Here is a 16,648-nt window from a genome sequence, read left to right as displayed (position 1 = left end):
ATAACTTTTTCGGTTTGTCACTCTTATGAAAAGGCAGGTGGTTAATGGATAGATTCTCACCCTTCCATGAAGTGCTTCTATGCTGAGAGACTCATTTTAAGTTCTAGGACTTTTCTTTCCTGAAATGTTGTCTATTTTCTGTATGATTTTTTACATTTTGAAAGCTTTAGTGTTCAGAGTATTTTTGGATATCTTTTTATTCAAAGGTATTGAAAGCCCTGGATAGTACGTGGTCAACCATGCAGTTTGAACATGAACCCCATGCTAGAACTGGTACCATGCTGCTCAGATCTGATGAATTACTCGTAGAGACCTTGGAGGATAACCAAGTGCAACTTCAGAACCTGATGACTTCCAAGTATCTAGCTCACTTTCTTCAGGAGGTGTCAGGCTGGCAACAGAAATTATCTACTGCTGACTCTGTTATTAGCATTTGGTTTGAAGTTCAGAGAACTTGGAGTCATCTGGAGAGCATCTTCATTGGTTCTGAAGACATCCGGAATCAGTTGCCAGAAGATTCTAAACGTTTTGATTCTATCGATAGAAATTTTAAAGTGAGCAAGTCTGTGTCACCCCCGCCCCCACAAAAATTTTATCCTGAAGGACGAATTTAAATTTAATGTCTCACAGATAATCTTTTCTTGCAGGAATTAATGGCTGAAGCAGTAAAAACCCCTAATGTAATTGAAGCAACAAATAAACCAGGCCTTTATGAGACGTTAGAGGCCTTACAGAAAAGGTTAGGATGATGCCATATTTTGGGGAAAACATTTGGCCAATTTTAAAAACATCCCAGATAAATTCTAGCTGCTGGGAGTGAATACTTTTCTGGATTGGTAATGGGGACTAATAGCCTCACTCCCCAGATCACTAGACCAAATTTAGCCCAGATCAGTAGTGACTCTAAGTTTTAATCTAATGGCCATTCAATAGTCTGTGAAATCAGAGACTAGACTCAGTCCAGTTCCTGTATTGGACATGTGTCCAATTCAAAAAGCAACCATCACAAATGGCCAAATTGTTGGGATCTCAGTAAAGAGGCTAATGATGAAATGGGCATTAAGGCTGAATTATACTAGCTATATTTTCAAAGTGCTGAGCCTATTGCTGCCCTCTGAGCCCTAGGCTCTGTAGAGAAGGTTTGAGGCATATTGGTGAAGTCAGATGGGGAAATTGCCCCTGCCTGTTCTAAGGCTAAATGAAGACTTTCATTTCCACTGCAGACAACGTAGCATGAGTACATCACAAGCTTTACGTTGCAAAGAATAAAAATACTGCGCCTTTCCCCTTTCTTTGTGTTAGCTTGGCACTTTGTGAAAAGGCTTTGGCTGAATATCTAGAGACAAAAAGGCTGGCTTTCCCCAGGTTCTACTTTGTTTCATCTGCAGACCTGCTGGATATTTTATCAAATGGAAATGACCCTGTTGAGGTAGGATTTAAATTTAATGGGTAGTCCTTTGCTTCTTACATGAAATCTTTAGAACAGAATTATAATGTCTTTAATCCAAAAGGATTAAAAACACTGAACCAAATTTACAACTAGGCTTGGAAGGATTAGATTTTTTTTATTGATAAATGTTGGTAAACGTCAATTTCAGTGCACACACACAACCAACTACAAATATTTCCATCAATAAAACTGAAATTTACAGAGAGGCAAAGTAAGAAAAATTCTGCTTGAGAACTTATTAGAGATTGATTTAAGGATATTGACTGTGTATATTTTGACACATGATATCGACAGCTTGTGTTTTAATGGTTGTAAAGCTTTAACTTTTTGAATCTGTGTCTACTGTCTTTAAATAATTATTGTCTGAAGCCCTCAATAGTTTCCTGCAGCTGTGAAAATTTAAATTGACAAAAATAGAAAAAAATGCTTTAAAATAAATATCAATATTATCCATCACAATTTAGTTAAAAAATCAAATTCTGCCAAGCCTGGTTATAACTATGTATCAGAGATGCAAGATTATAAAGAGAAGTATGAAGAGTTAATCAAAACTGTAAAATATTTCTGTGCACTGACAGCAATTCTTGATCTATGCTTGTGCTGCTTTACTCTAAGGTATGCCGCCACTTGTCTAAACTGTTTGATAGCATGGCTAAGCTGAAGTTCAAAATGGATCCAGACAACAAGCCTTTGAAGATTGGCTTGGGAATGTACAGTAAGGAGGATGAGTATGTGGATTTTGATAAGGAATGTGACTGTTCCGGGCAGGTTAGTGGAGTTATTTAAAATTACATTTTAAACATGCAGGTTGAATTGCACTAACACAAGAATAAAGTGGTTTTTGTGTCTAAGTCTGAATTCTCCTTGCTGCTATAAGCTGGCACCTTAACCAGTCAATCAACTGGGAGTCTATTTCCTCTGTCTTTTGTTCATCCTAGTGAGACCATGCTCCATCAGTTACACTTGAAAACATCCCATTTGAGGCAATCCACATAGCCTCTTTAATGAGGAATATCTCAAAGTCAAGGGAAAAGCCCCCTGAAAAGACTATCCAGCTTCTTGGTTTTCACACACACACACACACACACCCCATTTGTGCAGGCAGGTCAAGTTTTCACATACATGTCCATTAAAAATGAGTTCTATTGTCTTTGAGATGGCAGCCTAGGGAGAGAATTCTAAAAACACCTGGGGAAAGGCAGCATCAGAGGAGGAGCTAATTGACATCTACATGCACCCCAGAAACCTGAAGCAAGAGACAGGGTAGAGAGCCTAAATTGTCTGCCACTGTTTTGTTTCCTCCAAAGCATCACAGACAGAGAGGCCTCTCTGCAGGGAAGAGCTTCAGAGGAATGCTGTATGTGGGCCGGGGGTGTGGGCCACATATTTGTCCCTTACCCAGCAGTGGCCTGTGAGCACAGTGCCCCAGACAGCCTATTCCTATTTGTGCAGGGACAGGTCTTGGATGGAACTTTGTCCATATATCCTGGCATTTGTTTGGGGGTCCATTATTCTAGGTGCCAACCATAATTTGACCCCCCAGGGTTTAAAAGCAGCCCTGATTTCCTATACAGAAAGTCGTGTGACTATGATAGATGCCAGGGTCTTTGAACGGTACGTCCCGTTAAGAGACCAACTGCAATCTAATATCATAGCCCCCAGTAAGATTCACAGACCTGCGTCAGCTGCTGTCAATTTAAAAACAGACAAACAAAATAGGCAACTAATGCTGAAATATACTAGCAAGGACACTTATTAAAATGGGGCTTTGTACCTAGGTTGAGGTTTGGTTAAATCGAGTGCTCGAGAGAATGTGCTCCACATTACGCAATGAAATTCCTGAGGCTGTCGTAACTTATGAAGAAAAGCCACGAGAGCAATGGTTATTTGATTACCCAGCACAGGTATGGAACTAGTTATGTGATTAGAACATTGGGTTTATTTGATGTATTCAACATGTGCAACACAAATAAAATAACATAGTCAAGATGTTATACCAAGAAAATAAAAACCAGCAGGATCTTATTAAAGGGAATATGCTGCATTTATTGTGAATACAGAAAAAATCATAGTAAGCAGTCAGTTATAGCTAAGTTAAATTCCATTCAATTTCACATTCATTCATATACACACAGGTTCTGCAAGGTTGTTATCATAGTTACCAGCCTTAGCCCTGGTCTACACTACGAGTTTAGGTCAAATTTAGCAGAGTTAGATCGATTTAACCCTGCACCCATCCACACAATGAAGCCATTTTTGTTGACTTAATGGGCTTTAAAAGTCGATTTCTTACTTCTTCCCGAGGAGGGGATTAGCACTGAAATCGACATTGCTGGGTCAAATTTGGGTTAGTGTGGACGCAATTCGACGGTATTTGCCTCTGGGAGCTATCCCACAGTGCTCCATTGTGACTGCTCTGGACAGCACTCTGAACTCGGATGCACTGCCCAGGTAGACAGGAAAAGCCCCGTGAACTTTTGAATTTCATTTCCTGTATGGCCAGTGTGGCAAGCTGATCAGCACAGGTGACCGTGCAGATCTCATCAGCAGAGGTGACCATGGAGTCCCAGAATTGCAAAATAGCTCCAGCATGGACCAAATGGGAGGTACTGGATCTGATCGCTGTATGGGGAGAAGAATCCGTGCTATCAGAACTCCATTCCAAAAGACGAAATGCCAAAATATTTGAAAAAATCTCCAAGGGCATGAAGGACAGAGGCTATCACAGGGACCTGCAGCAGTGCCGCATGAAAGTTAAGGAGCTTAGGCAAGCCTACCAAAAAACCCAAGAGGCAAACGCCCACTCAGGGTCAGAGCCCCAGACATGCCGCTTCTATGCATGCAATTCTAGGGGGTGCCCCTACCACTGCCCCTGTACATGGACTCCTGCAAGGGGGGAGTCTCATGCAACAGGGGTGAGGATTTTGGGGATGAGGAAGATAGCGCACACCAGGCAAGCAAAGAAACCGTTCTCCCCGACAGCCAGGAACTGTTTATCACCCTGGAAATAGTACCCTCCCAACGCGGGCTCCCGGACCATGACGGTGGAGAAGACAGCTCTGGTGAGTGTATCTTTGTAAATATAATACACGGTTTAAAAGCAAGCATGTTTAATGATTACTTTGCCCTTAAGACTTGGGATGCATTCACTGCCAATACAGCCACTGGAAAAGTCTGTTAATGTGTCTGGGGATGAGGCAGAAATCTCAATGAAGCTGTCCTGGAGATACTCCCAAAGCCTTCGCAAAAGGTTTCTGGGGAGGGCAGCCTTATTGCATAGGACACTTTACCACGGCACACCAGTAGCACGTAGTCTGGAATCATTGCATAAGAAAGCATGGCAGCGTGTGGTCCCGGTGTTTGCTGGCATTCAAGCAACATCTGTTCTTTATCTCTCTGTGTTATCCTCAGGAGTATGATATCATTCATGGTCACCTGGTTGAAATAGGGGAATTTTATTCAGGGGATATTCAGAGATGGCTGTTCCTGCTGGGCTGTTTGCCTGTGGCTGAAAAGAAATCATCCCTGCTGTTAGCCATGTAGTGGGGGGGGGGGGAGGGGAGGGGCGTGAAGCGATCATCCCAGAGAATTGGGTGTTTGGGGGGGTTAGTTGGGTTTGTGCTGCACGTTAACCCTAAAACATCAGCCCCTCCTTTTAAATGGCCAATGGGTCTTTTTCAATTTTAATCTCCCTTTTTCTCCTCCCACAGCTGCAAATGTTTCAACGCTGTGACTAGCATCTCCGTCCCAGAGGCTAGTGCAGATAAGAAGGCGAAAAAAACGCACTCACGATGAACTGTTCTCTGAGCTCATGCCTTCCACCCAAATCGACAGAGCCCAGCGGAATGCGTGGAGGCAGACAGTGGCAGAGTCCAGGAAAGCACAAAATGAACGCAAGGACAGGAGGCAGGAGCAAGAGGAGAGGTGGCGGGAGCAAGAGGAGAGGTGGCAGGAGCATGATGAAAGGAGGCAAGATCCAATGCTGGGGCTACTGGAGGATCAAAATGATATGCTCCGGCGTATGGTTTCGGTGCAGGAAAGGCACAGACCGCCACTGCAGCCCCTGTGTAATCAACTGCCCTCCTCCCCAAGTTCCATAGCCGCCTCACCCTGACACCCAAGAACACGGGGGGGGCCCTCTGGGCACCCAACCACTCCACCCCAGAGGACTGCCGAAGTAACAGAAGGCTGGCATTCAATAAGTTTTGAAGTGCAGTGTGGCCTTGTCCTCCCCTCCTCCACCACTCCACCCGGTGCTTCCCTCCTCCCCCACCCCTCCTGGGCTACCTTGGCAGTTATCCCCCTATTTGTGTGACAAATTAATAAAGAATGCATGAATGTGAAGCAACAATGACTTTATTGCCTCTGCAAGTGGTGATCGAAGGGGGGAGCGGAGGGCGGTTGACTTACAGGGAAGTAGAGTGAACCAAGGGGGTGGGTTTTCATCAAGGAGAAACAAACAGAACTGTCGCACCGTAGCCTGGTCAGCCATGAAACTGGTTTTCAAAGCTTCTCTGATGCGCACCGCGCCCTCCTGTGCTCTTCTAACCGCCCTGGTGTCTGGCTGTGCGTAATCAGGGGCCAGGCGATTTGCCTCAACTTCCCACCCCACCATAAACGTCTCCCCCTTACTCTCACAGATATTGTGGAGCACATAGCAAGCGGTAATAACAATGGGAATATTGGTTTTGCTGCAGTCTAACCGAGTCAGTAAACTGCGCCAGCGTGCTTTTAAACGTCCAAATGCACATTCTACCATCATTCTGCACTTGCTCAGCCAAGTGTTGAACAGCTCCTGACTACTGTCCAAGCTGCCCATGTACGGCTTCATGAGCCATGGTATTAAGGGGTAGGCTGGGTCCCCAAGGATAACTATAGGCATTTCGCAAAAAGAAAAGGAGTACTTGTGGCACCTTAGAGACTAACCAATTTATTTGAGCATAAGCTTTTGTGAGCTACAGCTCACTTCATCGGATGCTCACGAAAGCTTATGCTCAAATAAATTGGTTAGTCTCTAAGGTGCCACAAGTACTCCTTTTCTTTTTGCGAATACAGACTAACACGGCTGTTACTCTGAAACCTGTCATATAGGCATTTCAACATCCCCAACGGTTATTTTCTGGTCTGGAAAGTAAGTCCCTTGCTGCAGCTGTTCATACAGACTGGAGTTCCTAAAGATGCGAGCGTTCTGTACCTTTCCTGGCCATCCCATGTCGATGTTGGTGAAACGTCCCTTGTGATCCACCAGTGCTTGCAGCACCATTGAAAAGTACCCCTTTCAGTTTATGTACTGCCTGCCATGGTGGTCCGGTCCCAAGATAGGGATATGCATTCCATCTATAGCCCCACCACATTTAGGGAACCCCATGCAGCAAAGCCTTCCACTATAACCTGCACATTTCTCAGAGTCACTACCCTTGATAGCAGCTGCTCAGTGATTGCGTTGGCTACTTGGATCGCAGCAGCCCCCACAGTAGATTTGCCCATTCCAAATTGATTCCCGACTGACCGGTAGCTGTCTGGCATTGCAAGCTTCCGGAGGGCTATTGCCACTTGCTTGTGAACTGTGAGGGCTGCTCTCATCTTGGTATTCTTGCGCTTCAGGGCAGGGGAAAGCAAGTCACGAAGTTCTATTAAAGTGCCTTTACGCATGCGAAAGTTTCGCAGCCACTTTGGAATCATCCCAGACCCGCAATACTATGGGATCCCACCAGTCGTGGCTTGTTTCACGGGCCCAGAATCAGCGTTCCACGGCATGAGCCTGCCCCATTGCCACCAAGATGTCCAAATTGCCGGGGGCCGTGCTTTGAGAGAAGTCTGTGTCCATGTCCTCATCACTCTCGTCACTGCGCTGCCATCACCTCCTCGCCTGCTTTTGCAGATTCTGGTTCTGCATATATTGCATGGTAATGCGCGAGGTGTTTACAATGCTCATAACTGCCGTGGTGATCTGAGCGGGCTCCATGATTGCCGTGGTATGGCGTCTGCAGGAGAGCAGAGTGGCAGCAGAAGTGGTTGTTCACTGACGATGGTTTGCAGACCTACTGCACCGTCTGCTGCCAGGACACAACAGCTGAGCGGACTGCACGCTTGCCGTGTTATGGCGAGACAAGAGCAGCCAAGCAGAGGTTGCAGTGGAAGCGGCCCTGCGAGACCACCAGGAGAGCAGAGTGGCAGCGGAAGGGGTGGCTGACAACCTGTGAGGTGGATTCATGAGAGCAGGAGAGCAGAGTTGAAGCAGGAGCCCATGAGAGACAACATGGGGAAATTCGCTATCGAGACAAGAGCAGGAGAGCAGGGTGGCAGTGGAAGCGGTGGATCCCGATGGTCATATAGAGGACCTGCGAGGTGGATTCGTAGCATCAGGAGAGCAGGGTGGCAATGGAAGTGGTGGATCCCGATGGTCATATAGAGGACCTGCGAGGTGGATTCGTAGCATCAGGAGAGCAGGGTGGCAGCGGAAGCGATGGTTCGATGACGACGGTTAGCAGTCCTCCTGCACCGTCTGCTGAAAGCAGTATGGCGCCCGCATGGAAAAAAAGGTACAAAACGATTGTCTGCCTTTGCTTTCACGGAGGGAGGGGCGACTGACGACATGTACCCAAAACCACCCGAGACAATGTTTTTGCCCCATCAGGCTTTGGTAGCTTAACCCAGAATTCCAATGGGCAGCGGAGACTGCAGGAACTGTGGGATAGCTACCCACAGTGCAATGCTCTAAAAGTCAACACTAGTGTCGGTACTGTGGACGCACTTTGCCAACTTAATGCGCTTAGTGGGGACACACAATCGACTGTATAAAATCGCTTTCTAAAAATCGACTTCTATAAATTCGACCTAATTTCGTAGTGTAGACATACCCTTATTAGAGTTGCTCATGCTAAGCCACTGGCCAGGTGGCTTTTGGAGTATCGCTTTTCTTAGCTGGATATTGAGTGTAACGGTTGTGACAGGGGAGGTGGGCTGGTTTCTGTCCAGGGACCATGCTTGAGATCAATTCAAGTTACAGGGAAACTGGAATTGTTGAGTAATGTTGAACAATTAAAGTGTTGTGGTCCCTTTTGAAATCCTGTCTTAGACTGAGACTAGCAAATGATCTAGGGTGAAATCTTGGCTCTGTTGAAATTCCCACTGGCCTTGTTGGGGCCAGTATTTCAGCCCTAGTGTTTAACACAGAAGCAAGGACATGCAGACAATACCCCAGGAGCTGGGGAGAACAGTTCTGAACAGGTTTAAAGGCGCTTAAAACCATTTGGGCAGTGTCAGTAGTTTGTCTGTCTGGGGCTGTGTGTCCTACTAGGAAGGGAGATAGAGTGGCACCATTGTGAGCAATGGAAAGACGTTTGTGCAGACTTTTCCTGGTGTGCATGAGCTAAGGGAAGCTAAGAAAGCTGAGGATTTTCTGATTTCTTAAAGAGTTGGAGTGTGCCTGGGCTGGGCTTAGGTCTAGCTTTGGACCATTTTATCTTTGAATTTGATTTTTCTAGTAAACTTTGTTTTATTTAAGACAGTTGGGTCCTCTTCTGTCTGCAGGGGGGGAGCAGGCAGAGCTGTCCTGGAAAAGGTAAATGAATCTTGGCCTCGGAGAGAGGCAGTGGGGGTCTGGAGAAGACGCACTGCTAGGCTTCTTGGGCAGAGGTGTGGCACGGGGATGCTTTCCTGAAGTGCTTGTCTGAGCGCTGGTCATGCTGATGGCCAGAGCATGGGAATACACCAAAGGCCACAGGCAAGAGCTGGGGCTGAAGGGCACAGGTAACAGCATTGTCATTGAACATGAAATATTCTGCCACCAACTTGTCTCCCCCTGTTTTTATGTGGTTTATGGCAGATTGCGTTAACCTGCACTCAGATCTGGTGGACTACAGAGGTCGGCATTGCCTTCTCAAGACTGGAGGAAGGTTATGAAAATGCAATTAAAGATTACAACAAAAAGCAGGTGTGTAGCCAGATATTTACGAGTGCACCTGTGTTGCAGCAAACTCTGTGCAGTCTCCTCAGAATCGCTTTTACCTGGCAGAAAAACTAGGCAAAATATTACGTCACTTTCCTGTGTCCATCCATTCTTTTTTCTTTCTTTCTTAGATTAATCAGTTAAACACGCTAATTACACTACTCATTGGCAGCTTAACCTCAGGAGACAGAATGAAGATCATGACAATCTGTACTATCGATGTACATGCCAGAGATGTCGTGGCAAAAATGATCCTTGCTAAGGTATAAGTTACAGCCTGAGTTTTCATTGCTTTGTTCATTGGTGCTTTTGAACAAACGTTTTCCTGTAATAACTTTTATTATTTTCAAATATTTTAAAAACATTCCAAATGGAGTGGAGCAATAAAGCATGAACAGAACAGTCTTGCTTGCAAATTTAAGAGTCCATATGATCCAGTGAGGTAACAACCAAACAGGGATTCACAGGAGACTGGGTAATGTATACATGGGCTTTAAATCTCAATGTGTTAAGGACAGGGACCAGGGTGAGGGGTTTATACTGTTTGGTGCCTTGTTCACATTCTGAGCATCATAATAAATAAATAACTCTAATCTATATGAGGATGGCTGGGGGAATGAATCATTAGGGTACATTTTCACTGCAAGCATTCACAGAAAAAGTAAACACGCTTTCCATGGGCTCTGCAGGTGGAGAATTCCCAAGCGTTCACCTGGCAGTCCCAGCTCAGACATCGGTGGGATGAAGAAAAAAGGCATTGCTATGCTAATATATGTGATGCTCAACTTCAGTATTCCTATGAATATCTGGGTAACACCCCTCGACTGGTCATTACTCCACTTACGGACCGGTATGCAAGGCTCAGCTCCTCATATTTCACATCTGTATTTAACATCTGTGCAGTTGAGATTTGCCTTAAAACTAGACAGCAGTTGTGGGAAACTGCAGTTTGGTGGGCTGGGCAGTGGCGGGTAGGGGACCGTTGCTGCCCAGATGGCCATTTAGACGTGATGCACTTCCCTTGCATTTCAGATGCTACATCACTCTGACCCAATCCCTTCACCTGATAATGGGGGGTGCACCTGCAGGCCCTGCGGGTACAGGGAAAACTGAGACCACTAAGGACCTGGGACGAGCTGTAGGGATCATGGTCTATGTCTTCAACTGCTCTGAGCAAATGGATTACAAGGTAAAACTCAAATGAGTGAAAGTAATGAATGAGGTCCGTGGATAGGATCCCAGAGCCCCCTCTCCAGGCCATGAGCAGTCCTAGAACGGGGTGGAGGTGGGCATGTTCAAAGCGCTGCTGCATTCTGCCTCTTGCTGGCTGTGGAAAGGCTCTGGAGAGGCCATTGTAGCCCTGAGGCTAAATTACACTGGAGGGCAAACCAGGCCCCGAAAGCTCCAGGACTTAGGGAAAGCAAAAATGCTTTGAAGCCCCCGTGCAGAACCTCCACCCCCAACCTTCTCCCCTGCATTGTGTGGAGCTCAGGTACAGCTGAGGATCCTGCCCCAAAGGCTTGTGGCTGAAGCAGTCTTGCCCAGGACACACCCATCGGCAAAGTCATGGTGACAGGGTCAACGTGAACTCTGGTCTGCTGGGGAATGGGGGCTGGAAAACTTAGCCTAAATATCAGGAAAGGCTTCCTGCCAGTGAGTGTATAAACCTATGACAGTCAGCCCAGGGGGACAGTGAGAGCCCTCTCCCTAGAGTACCTTAAACTAGACTGCACAGACAGCTAGCCAATATATCGCGGGGACAGACTAGCAGGTCTACGAGCCCTGTTCCATTTGAGTTCATCATGAGGCTACTGATGGTGTTGGAACCATGGCAGGAGTGAGCCCCCTGGAGAACGTTTCTGGGAAGGGGTACAGCAAACGGTGTGCACAGCAAGCTGAATTCCAGTACTTTTCCTCCCCTCGTGACAAAGTCCGTGCAATTGCTCGGAGACTGCAGTCTCCTATTCGTTTCTAATTGGTCCCTCCCATGTGCCTCTGAAAGTCTCCTTCATGTGCGGCGCTCGCTGCCGCAATAGTTGGTGGCTTTGCAACCAAAGTCAGGCATGGGAACTCAGTGCCACAAGCAGCCCACCCCTTCCCCACTGGGAGCCCTGTCACTTCACACAGTCTGGCAGCTGGGCTGAGAACACTTCCTTTCCCCCTCCAGTTGCTAGGGAAAAGCCCAGGTGTCGGGGTGGTACCTCTCCCTGCTGTGGAGTGTCATTCACACACTTGTAGTGACTGTGGGTCCATGGGAGTTCTGGCTTTGACTTCAGTGGAGAACACTCCGTCTCAGGCTGTTTTGGCAGGAAGCTGGGACTAGGGCACGTGTGACGTCCCTGCATGTACAGCTATCTGGACAGCACCTGCTGAAACTAGAGGAAAATCCTGGGTAGCTGCAAAGGAGTTTTCACAAAGGAGTCAAAATTTCCCTACAGGAGGGGGATTTTTCCTCTGTATTTTTGGATGACCCTAATGTTGTGAGAGGCTGTCCTAGAGAAACAGTGTGTAGTATAAATGTCAGATTAATTCTTTAGAACTGTTCTTTTTGTAATGAATCCCCATGGTGCAGTCAGCCTTCTCCAATCACTTTGCTCTCTAGTCCTGTGGAAATATCTACAAAGGATTAGCTCAGACTGGAGCCTGGGGATGCTTTGATGAATTCAATCGCATTTCAGTAGAAGTTTTATCAGTGATTGCTGTGCAGGTAGGAAGTTTTCTCCAGTATGTAAATTACTGTGATGTTGTGGTAAATACTCATCTGTCCTGATCCTGACAATTTCCCTATCTACTTAAGCCATTCAACAAATGCAAGGTGTTATGGGATACTTAGCAGAAGTGAATGGAATTCTAATACAGCTATAGGCCAATTTAGGCTATGTAACGGGTCTAATATTTGTGCTTAATGCATATATATAAAAATAATAGGGCTGTCAAGCGATGAAAAAAATTAAGCACGCCATTGAACACCCTGTTAAACAATAACAGAATACCATTTATTTAAATATTTGTGGCTGTTTTCTACATTTTCAAATATATTGATTTAATTTACAGCACAGAATACAAAGAGTACAGTGCTCACTTTATATTTATTTTTGATTACAAATATTTGCACTGTAAAAAACAAAATAGTATTTTTCAATTCACCTCATACAAGTACTGTAGTGCAATCTCCCTATCTGAAAGTTGAACTTACAAATGTAGAATTATGTCCAAAAAAATGACTGCATTCAAAAATAAAACAATGTCAAACTTTAGAGCCTACAAGTCTACTCAGTCCTACTTCAGCCAATCACTCGGACAAACAAGTCTGGTTACAATTTGCAGGAGATACTGCTGCCTGCTTCTTGTTTACAGTGTCACCTGAAAGTGAGAACAGGCGTTCGCATGGCACTGTTGTAGCTGGCATCGCAAGAGATTTATGTGCCAGATGTGCTAAAGATTCATATGTCCCTGCATGCTTCAGCCACCATTCCAGGGGACGTAACCTCCATGCTGATGTTGGGTTCTGCTCAATAATGACCCAAAGCAGAGCTGACTGATGCATGTTCATTTTCATCATCGAGTCGATACCACCAGCAGAAGGTTGATTTTCTTTTTTGGTGGTTCAGGTTCTGTAGTTTTCGCATCTAAGTGTTGATCTTTTAAGACTTCAGAAAGCATGCTCCACTCCTCGTCCCTCTCAGATTTTGGGTCGAGTACTGTAGCTATTTTTAGAAATCTCACATTTGTACCTTTTTTGTGTTTTGTCAAATCTGCTGCATAAGTATTCTTAAAATGAACAACATGCGTTGGGTCATCATCTGAGACTGCTACAACGTGAACTATATGGCAGAATGCAGGTAAAACAGAAGAGAAGACATACAATTCTCCCCCAAGGAGTTCAGTCACTAATTTAATTAACACATTATTTTTTTAATGAGCATCACCAGCATGGAAGCATGTCCTTTGGAATGGTGGCCAAAGCATGAAGGGGTGTACGAATGTTTAGCATATCTGGCACGTAAATACCTTGCAATGGCAGCTACGAAAGTGCCATGCGAACGCCTGTTCTCACTTTCAGGTGACATTGTAAATAAGAAGCGGACAACATTATCTCCCGTAAATGTAAACAAACTTGTTTGTCTTAGCAATTGGCTGAACAAGAAGAAGGACTGAGTGGACTTGCAGGCTCTAAAGGTTTACATTGTTTTGGTTTTGAGTGAAGTTATGTAACAAAAAAAAAATCTACATTTGTAAGTTACGCTTTCATGATAAAGAAATTGCACTTCAGTACTTGTATGAGGTGAACTGAAAAATACCATTTCTCTTTATCATTTTTACAATGCAAATATTTGTAATAAAAAATATAAAGTGAGCGCTGTACACTTTGTATTCTGTTGTAATAGAAATCAATATATTAGAAAACGTAGAAAAACATCCAAAAATATTTAATACATTTCAATTGGTATTCTACTGTTTAACAGTCTGATTAATCGCAATTAATTTTTTTAATCATGATTAATTTTTTTGAGTTAACCACATGAGTTAACTGCGATTAATCGACAGCCCTAATATATATATTGTGACAAAGTTCCTCCTCTGCCTTGAGAAAAGGAGTACTTGTGGCACCTTAGAGACTAACCAATTTATTTAAGCATAAGCTTTCATGACCTACAGCTCACTTCATCGGATGCATACTGTGGAAACTGCAGCAGACTTTATATATACACAGAGAATATGAAACAATACCTCCTCCCACCCCACTCTCCTGCTGGTAATAGCTTATCCAAAGTGATCACTCTCCTTACAATGTGTATGAAAATCAAGGTGGGCCATTTCCAGCACAAATCCAGGTTTTCTCACCCCCCCAAATGGCCCACCTTGATTTTCATACACATTGTAAGGAGAGTGGTCACTTTGGATAAGCTATTACCAGCAGGAGAGGGAGTTTGGGGAGGGGGGGGGCTGAGAAAACCTGGATTTGTGCTGGAAATGGCCCACCTTGATTATCATGCACATTGTAGGGAGAGTGGTCACTTTGGATGGGCTATTACCAGCAGGAGAGTGAGTTTTTGTGGTGGGGGCAGAGGGTGAGAACCTGGATTTGTGCTGGAAATGGCCCAACTTGATTATCATACACATTGTAAGGAGAGTGGTCACTTTTGGATGGGCTATCACCAGCAGGAGAGTGGGGTGGGAGGAGGTATTGTTTCATATTCTCTGTGTATATATAAAGTCTGCTGCAGTTTCCACGGCATGCATCCGATGAAGTGAGCTGTAGCTCACGAAAGCTCATGCTCAAATAAATTGGTTAGTCTCTAAGGTGCCACAAGTTCTCCTTTTCTTTTTGCGAATACAGACCAACACGGCTGTTACTCTGAAACCTGTCCTCTGCCTTGGTGGGTCCTGCGCTTGTTGGCAGATTTGCTCGCCTCAGAGGTTCACGGCAGCCCTCAGCTTGGCCACTTTTGCTAGTGGCTCAAGCCTGCCATTCACTCAGCTAGCCCCATCACTGGCCAGCGTGGGGAAAGGAGGAGAAACCCATCTGCTTCCTGGATCCCAATAGGATCGCTCTTCTGCAGCCATCTGGCCCGACCCTGTCACACACACTTTTCTATGAGTCTGTGCCTGCTGCAGTCGTGGCATGTGACTTAACCTCAAGACAGCACATCCGAGCTTTAATCTCGCTAGCTCGGCTGTAGGGCAGTGAAGCTGTGACAGCGAGAGCGTCAGCGCAGGCTGCACAATCCCGCCTGGGAGCCTGGGTACGTGCTACAGGGCTATCCACCCTGGCGCTGGCGCTGCTCCACTGCTCTGGGGCCAGAGAGAGGCTCTGGCGTGTCGGCTCGAGCTGCAGTCCCACCCGGCCAGTGAGTGCAGCACAGGTGTGCCCTGAGAACCGGAGAAACCACGTAACATCGCACCTGAGCAACTCCATTTCCTTCATCCGTATTCTCATAGTCTTTTATTTTCATGTCAGCTAAAGGGGGGAGCTGAATAAACCTCAGGCTGGTTCCAGCCTGCGATGGGGTGGAAGAAGGGAGGAGAATATTCAAGCTAGTCTGGTCCACGGCTATGGGAAGGTATGGACTCCAGTCTGGTTGGGGCCCAGTATAGGAGATGCACCATCATTTGAATTGTTCCAGTGTACTCCCTGAGAGATCAGTTCCATCCCCCAACTCAGGCTGAGTAGCACCTTGCTACACAAAATCAATGGGATCGCACAGGGAGGGCCAGATTCTGAGTCCCACCCTCAGAATAAGGAGCAGTTACTCACCAAATAGACCTATTGAAGTCAGTGGGATTCCTTGGGAGTAATTACTAGTGAATGTGAGTACAGGAAGTCACAGTCTAGCTCAGAGTAAGGGTGACTGCATTCAGCCTGCAAGCACCCAATAAGCCCTTCCGTTCGTACTTAAAGGGGTTCTAGAGTGCACTGGGCAGTGCTTCTTGGTTGTTTAAGATGCAAACTGTAATTCATTACATTGTTGGTACTAAATCTTCCTCTTACTTGTGTAGGTAAAATGTGTGCAAGATGCAATTCGTGCCAAAAAGAAAACATTTAATTTCCTTGGAGAGATAATAGGTCTTATACCAACAGTTGGAATATTCATTACAATGAACCCCGGCTATGCAGGCCGGACTGAATTGCCTGAAAATCTAAAGGCTTTATTCAGGTATTTGTGTGCGGATGACTATCGTCAGAACCTGGTTGTTAATTGACAGTATGCTGATTATATACTCTGATTTGCCACCTTGCTGTACCAAGGGCTCTTTTGCTTTTATTAGAGGGAGAGAGACTGTGTGGGGTGTGTGTGTGTGTGTGCACACACAATGTATACAATATAATGAAGGCTCTATACTGAAAATCCAGGCACGCAAAATTCCATCATCCTGTAGTTCAGCTCTGCATATGTATATCAGAGAAGGGGACGCAGCGAATGCATGTGTGCAAAGGCTAATTTTCTCAAAGGTTGACATGGAACTTTGTTCGCCTTGTTTCCTTTAGACCCTGCGCTATGGTTGTCCCCGATTTTGAGCTTATCTGTGAAATTATGCTTGTTGCAGAAGGTTTTCTTGATGCCAGACTTCTTGCTAGAAAGTTTATTACTCTTTATACACTATGCAAAGAGCTACTTTCGAAGCAGGTAATTTAATATTAGTCCACGGTTCTTTGAGCAGGAAGAGTTTATCTATTTTAAAACCTGACATAGATATATTTTTAAAAATCACAAGTTATTAGTCGCAACTTGGCCTGTATTTTT

The 16,648-nt window shown here is 45.3% G+C and overlaps 2 protein-coding genes across 2 annotated transcripts in view; one reads left to right on the top strand and one right to left on the bottom strand.

Annotated features, from left to right (window-relative positions):
• DNAH17 (dynein axonemal heavy chain 17) overlaps positions 1-16,648 on the top strand; it is a 103,649-nt gene that overhangs the window by 38,430 nt on the left and 48,571 nt on the right. Inside the window, exons 28-39 of the mRNA XM_073310983.1 lie at positions 207-554; positions 648-739; positions 1,303-1,429; positions 2,066-2,218; positions 3,229-3,354; positions 9,279-9,386; positions 9,533-9,664; positions 10,091-10,251; positions 10,434-10,590; positions 12,004-12,108; positions 15,903-16,060; positions 16,393-16,531. Coding sequence (XP_073167084.1) covers positions 207-554; positions 648-739; positions 1,303-1,429; positions 2,066-2,218; positions 3,229-3,354; positions 9,279-9,386; positions 9,533-9,664; positions 10,091-10,251; positions 10,434-10,590; positions 12,004-12,108; positions 15,903-16,060; positions 16,393-16,531 — 1,806 coding nt within the window. The remainder of the gene's footprint in view (positions 1-206; positions 555-647; positions 740-1,302; positions 1,430-2,065; positions 2,219-3,228; positions 3,355-9,278; positions 9,387-9,532; positions 9,665-10,090; positions 10,252-10,433; positions 10,591-12,003; positions 12,109-15,902; positions 16,061-16,392; positions 16,532-16,648) is intronic.
• PGS1 (phosphatidylglycerophosphate synthase 1) overlaps positions 516-16,648 on the bottom strand; it is a 94,711-nt gene continuing 78,578 nt past the window's right edge. Inside the window, exon 10 of the mRNA XM_073310975.1 lies at positions 516-534. The gene's annotated coding sequence lies outside the window, so the exon portion shown is untranslated. The remainder of the gene's footprint in view (positions 535-16,648) is intronic.

Source organism: Lepidochelys kempii, chromosome 14, assembly GCF_965140285.1.
Source record: "Lepidochelys kempii isolate rLepKem1 chromosome 14, rLepKem1.hap1, whole genome shotgun sequence".
NCBI lineage: Eukaryota > Metazoa > Chordata > Testudines > Cheloniidae > Lepidochelys > Lepidochelys kempii.
This window is presented reverse-complemented; position numbering and strand designations above follow the sequence as displayed.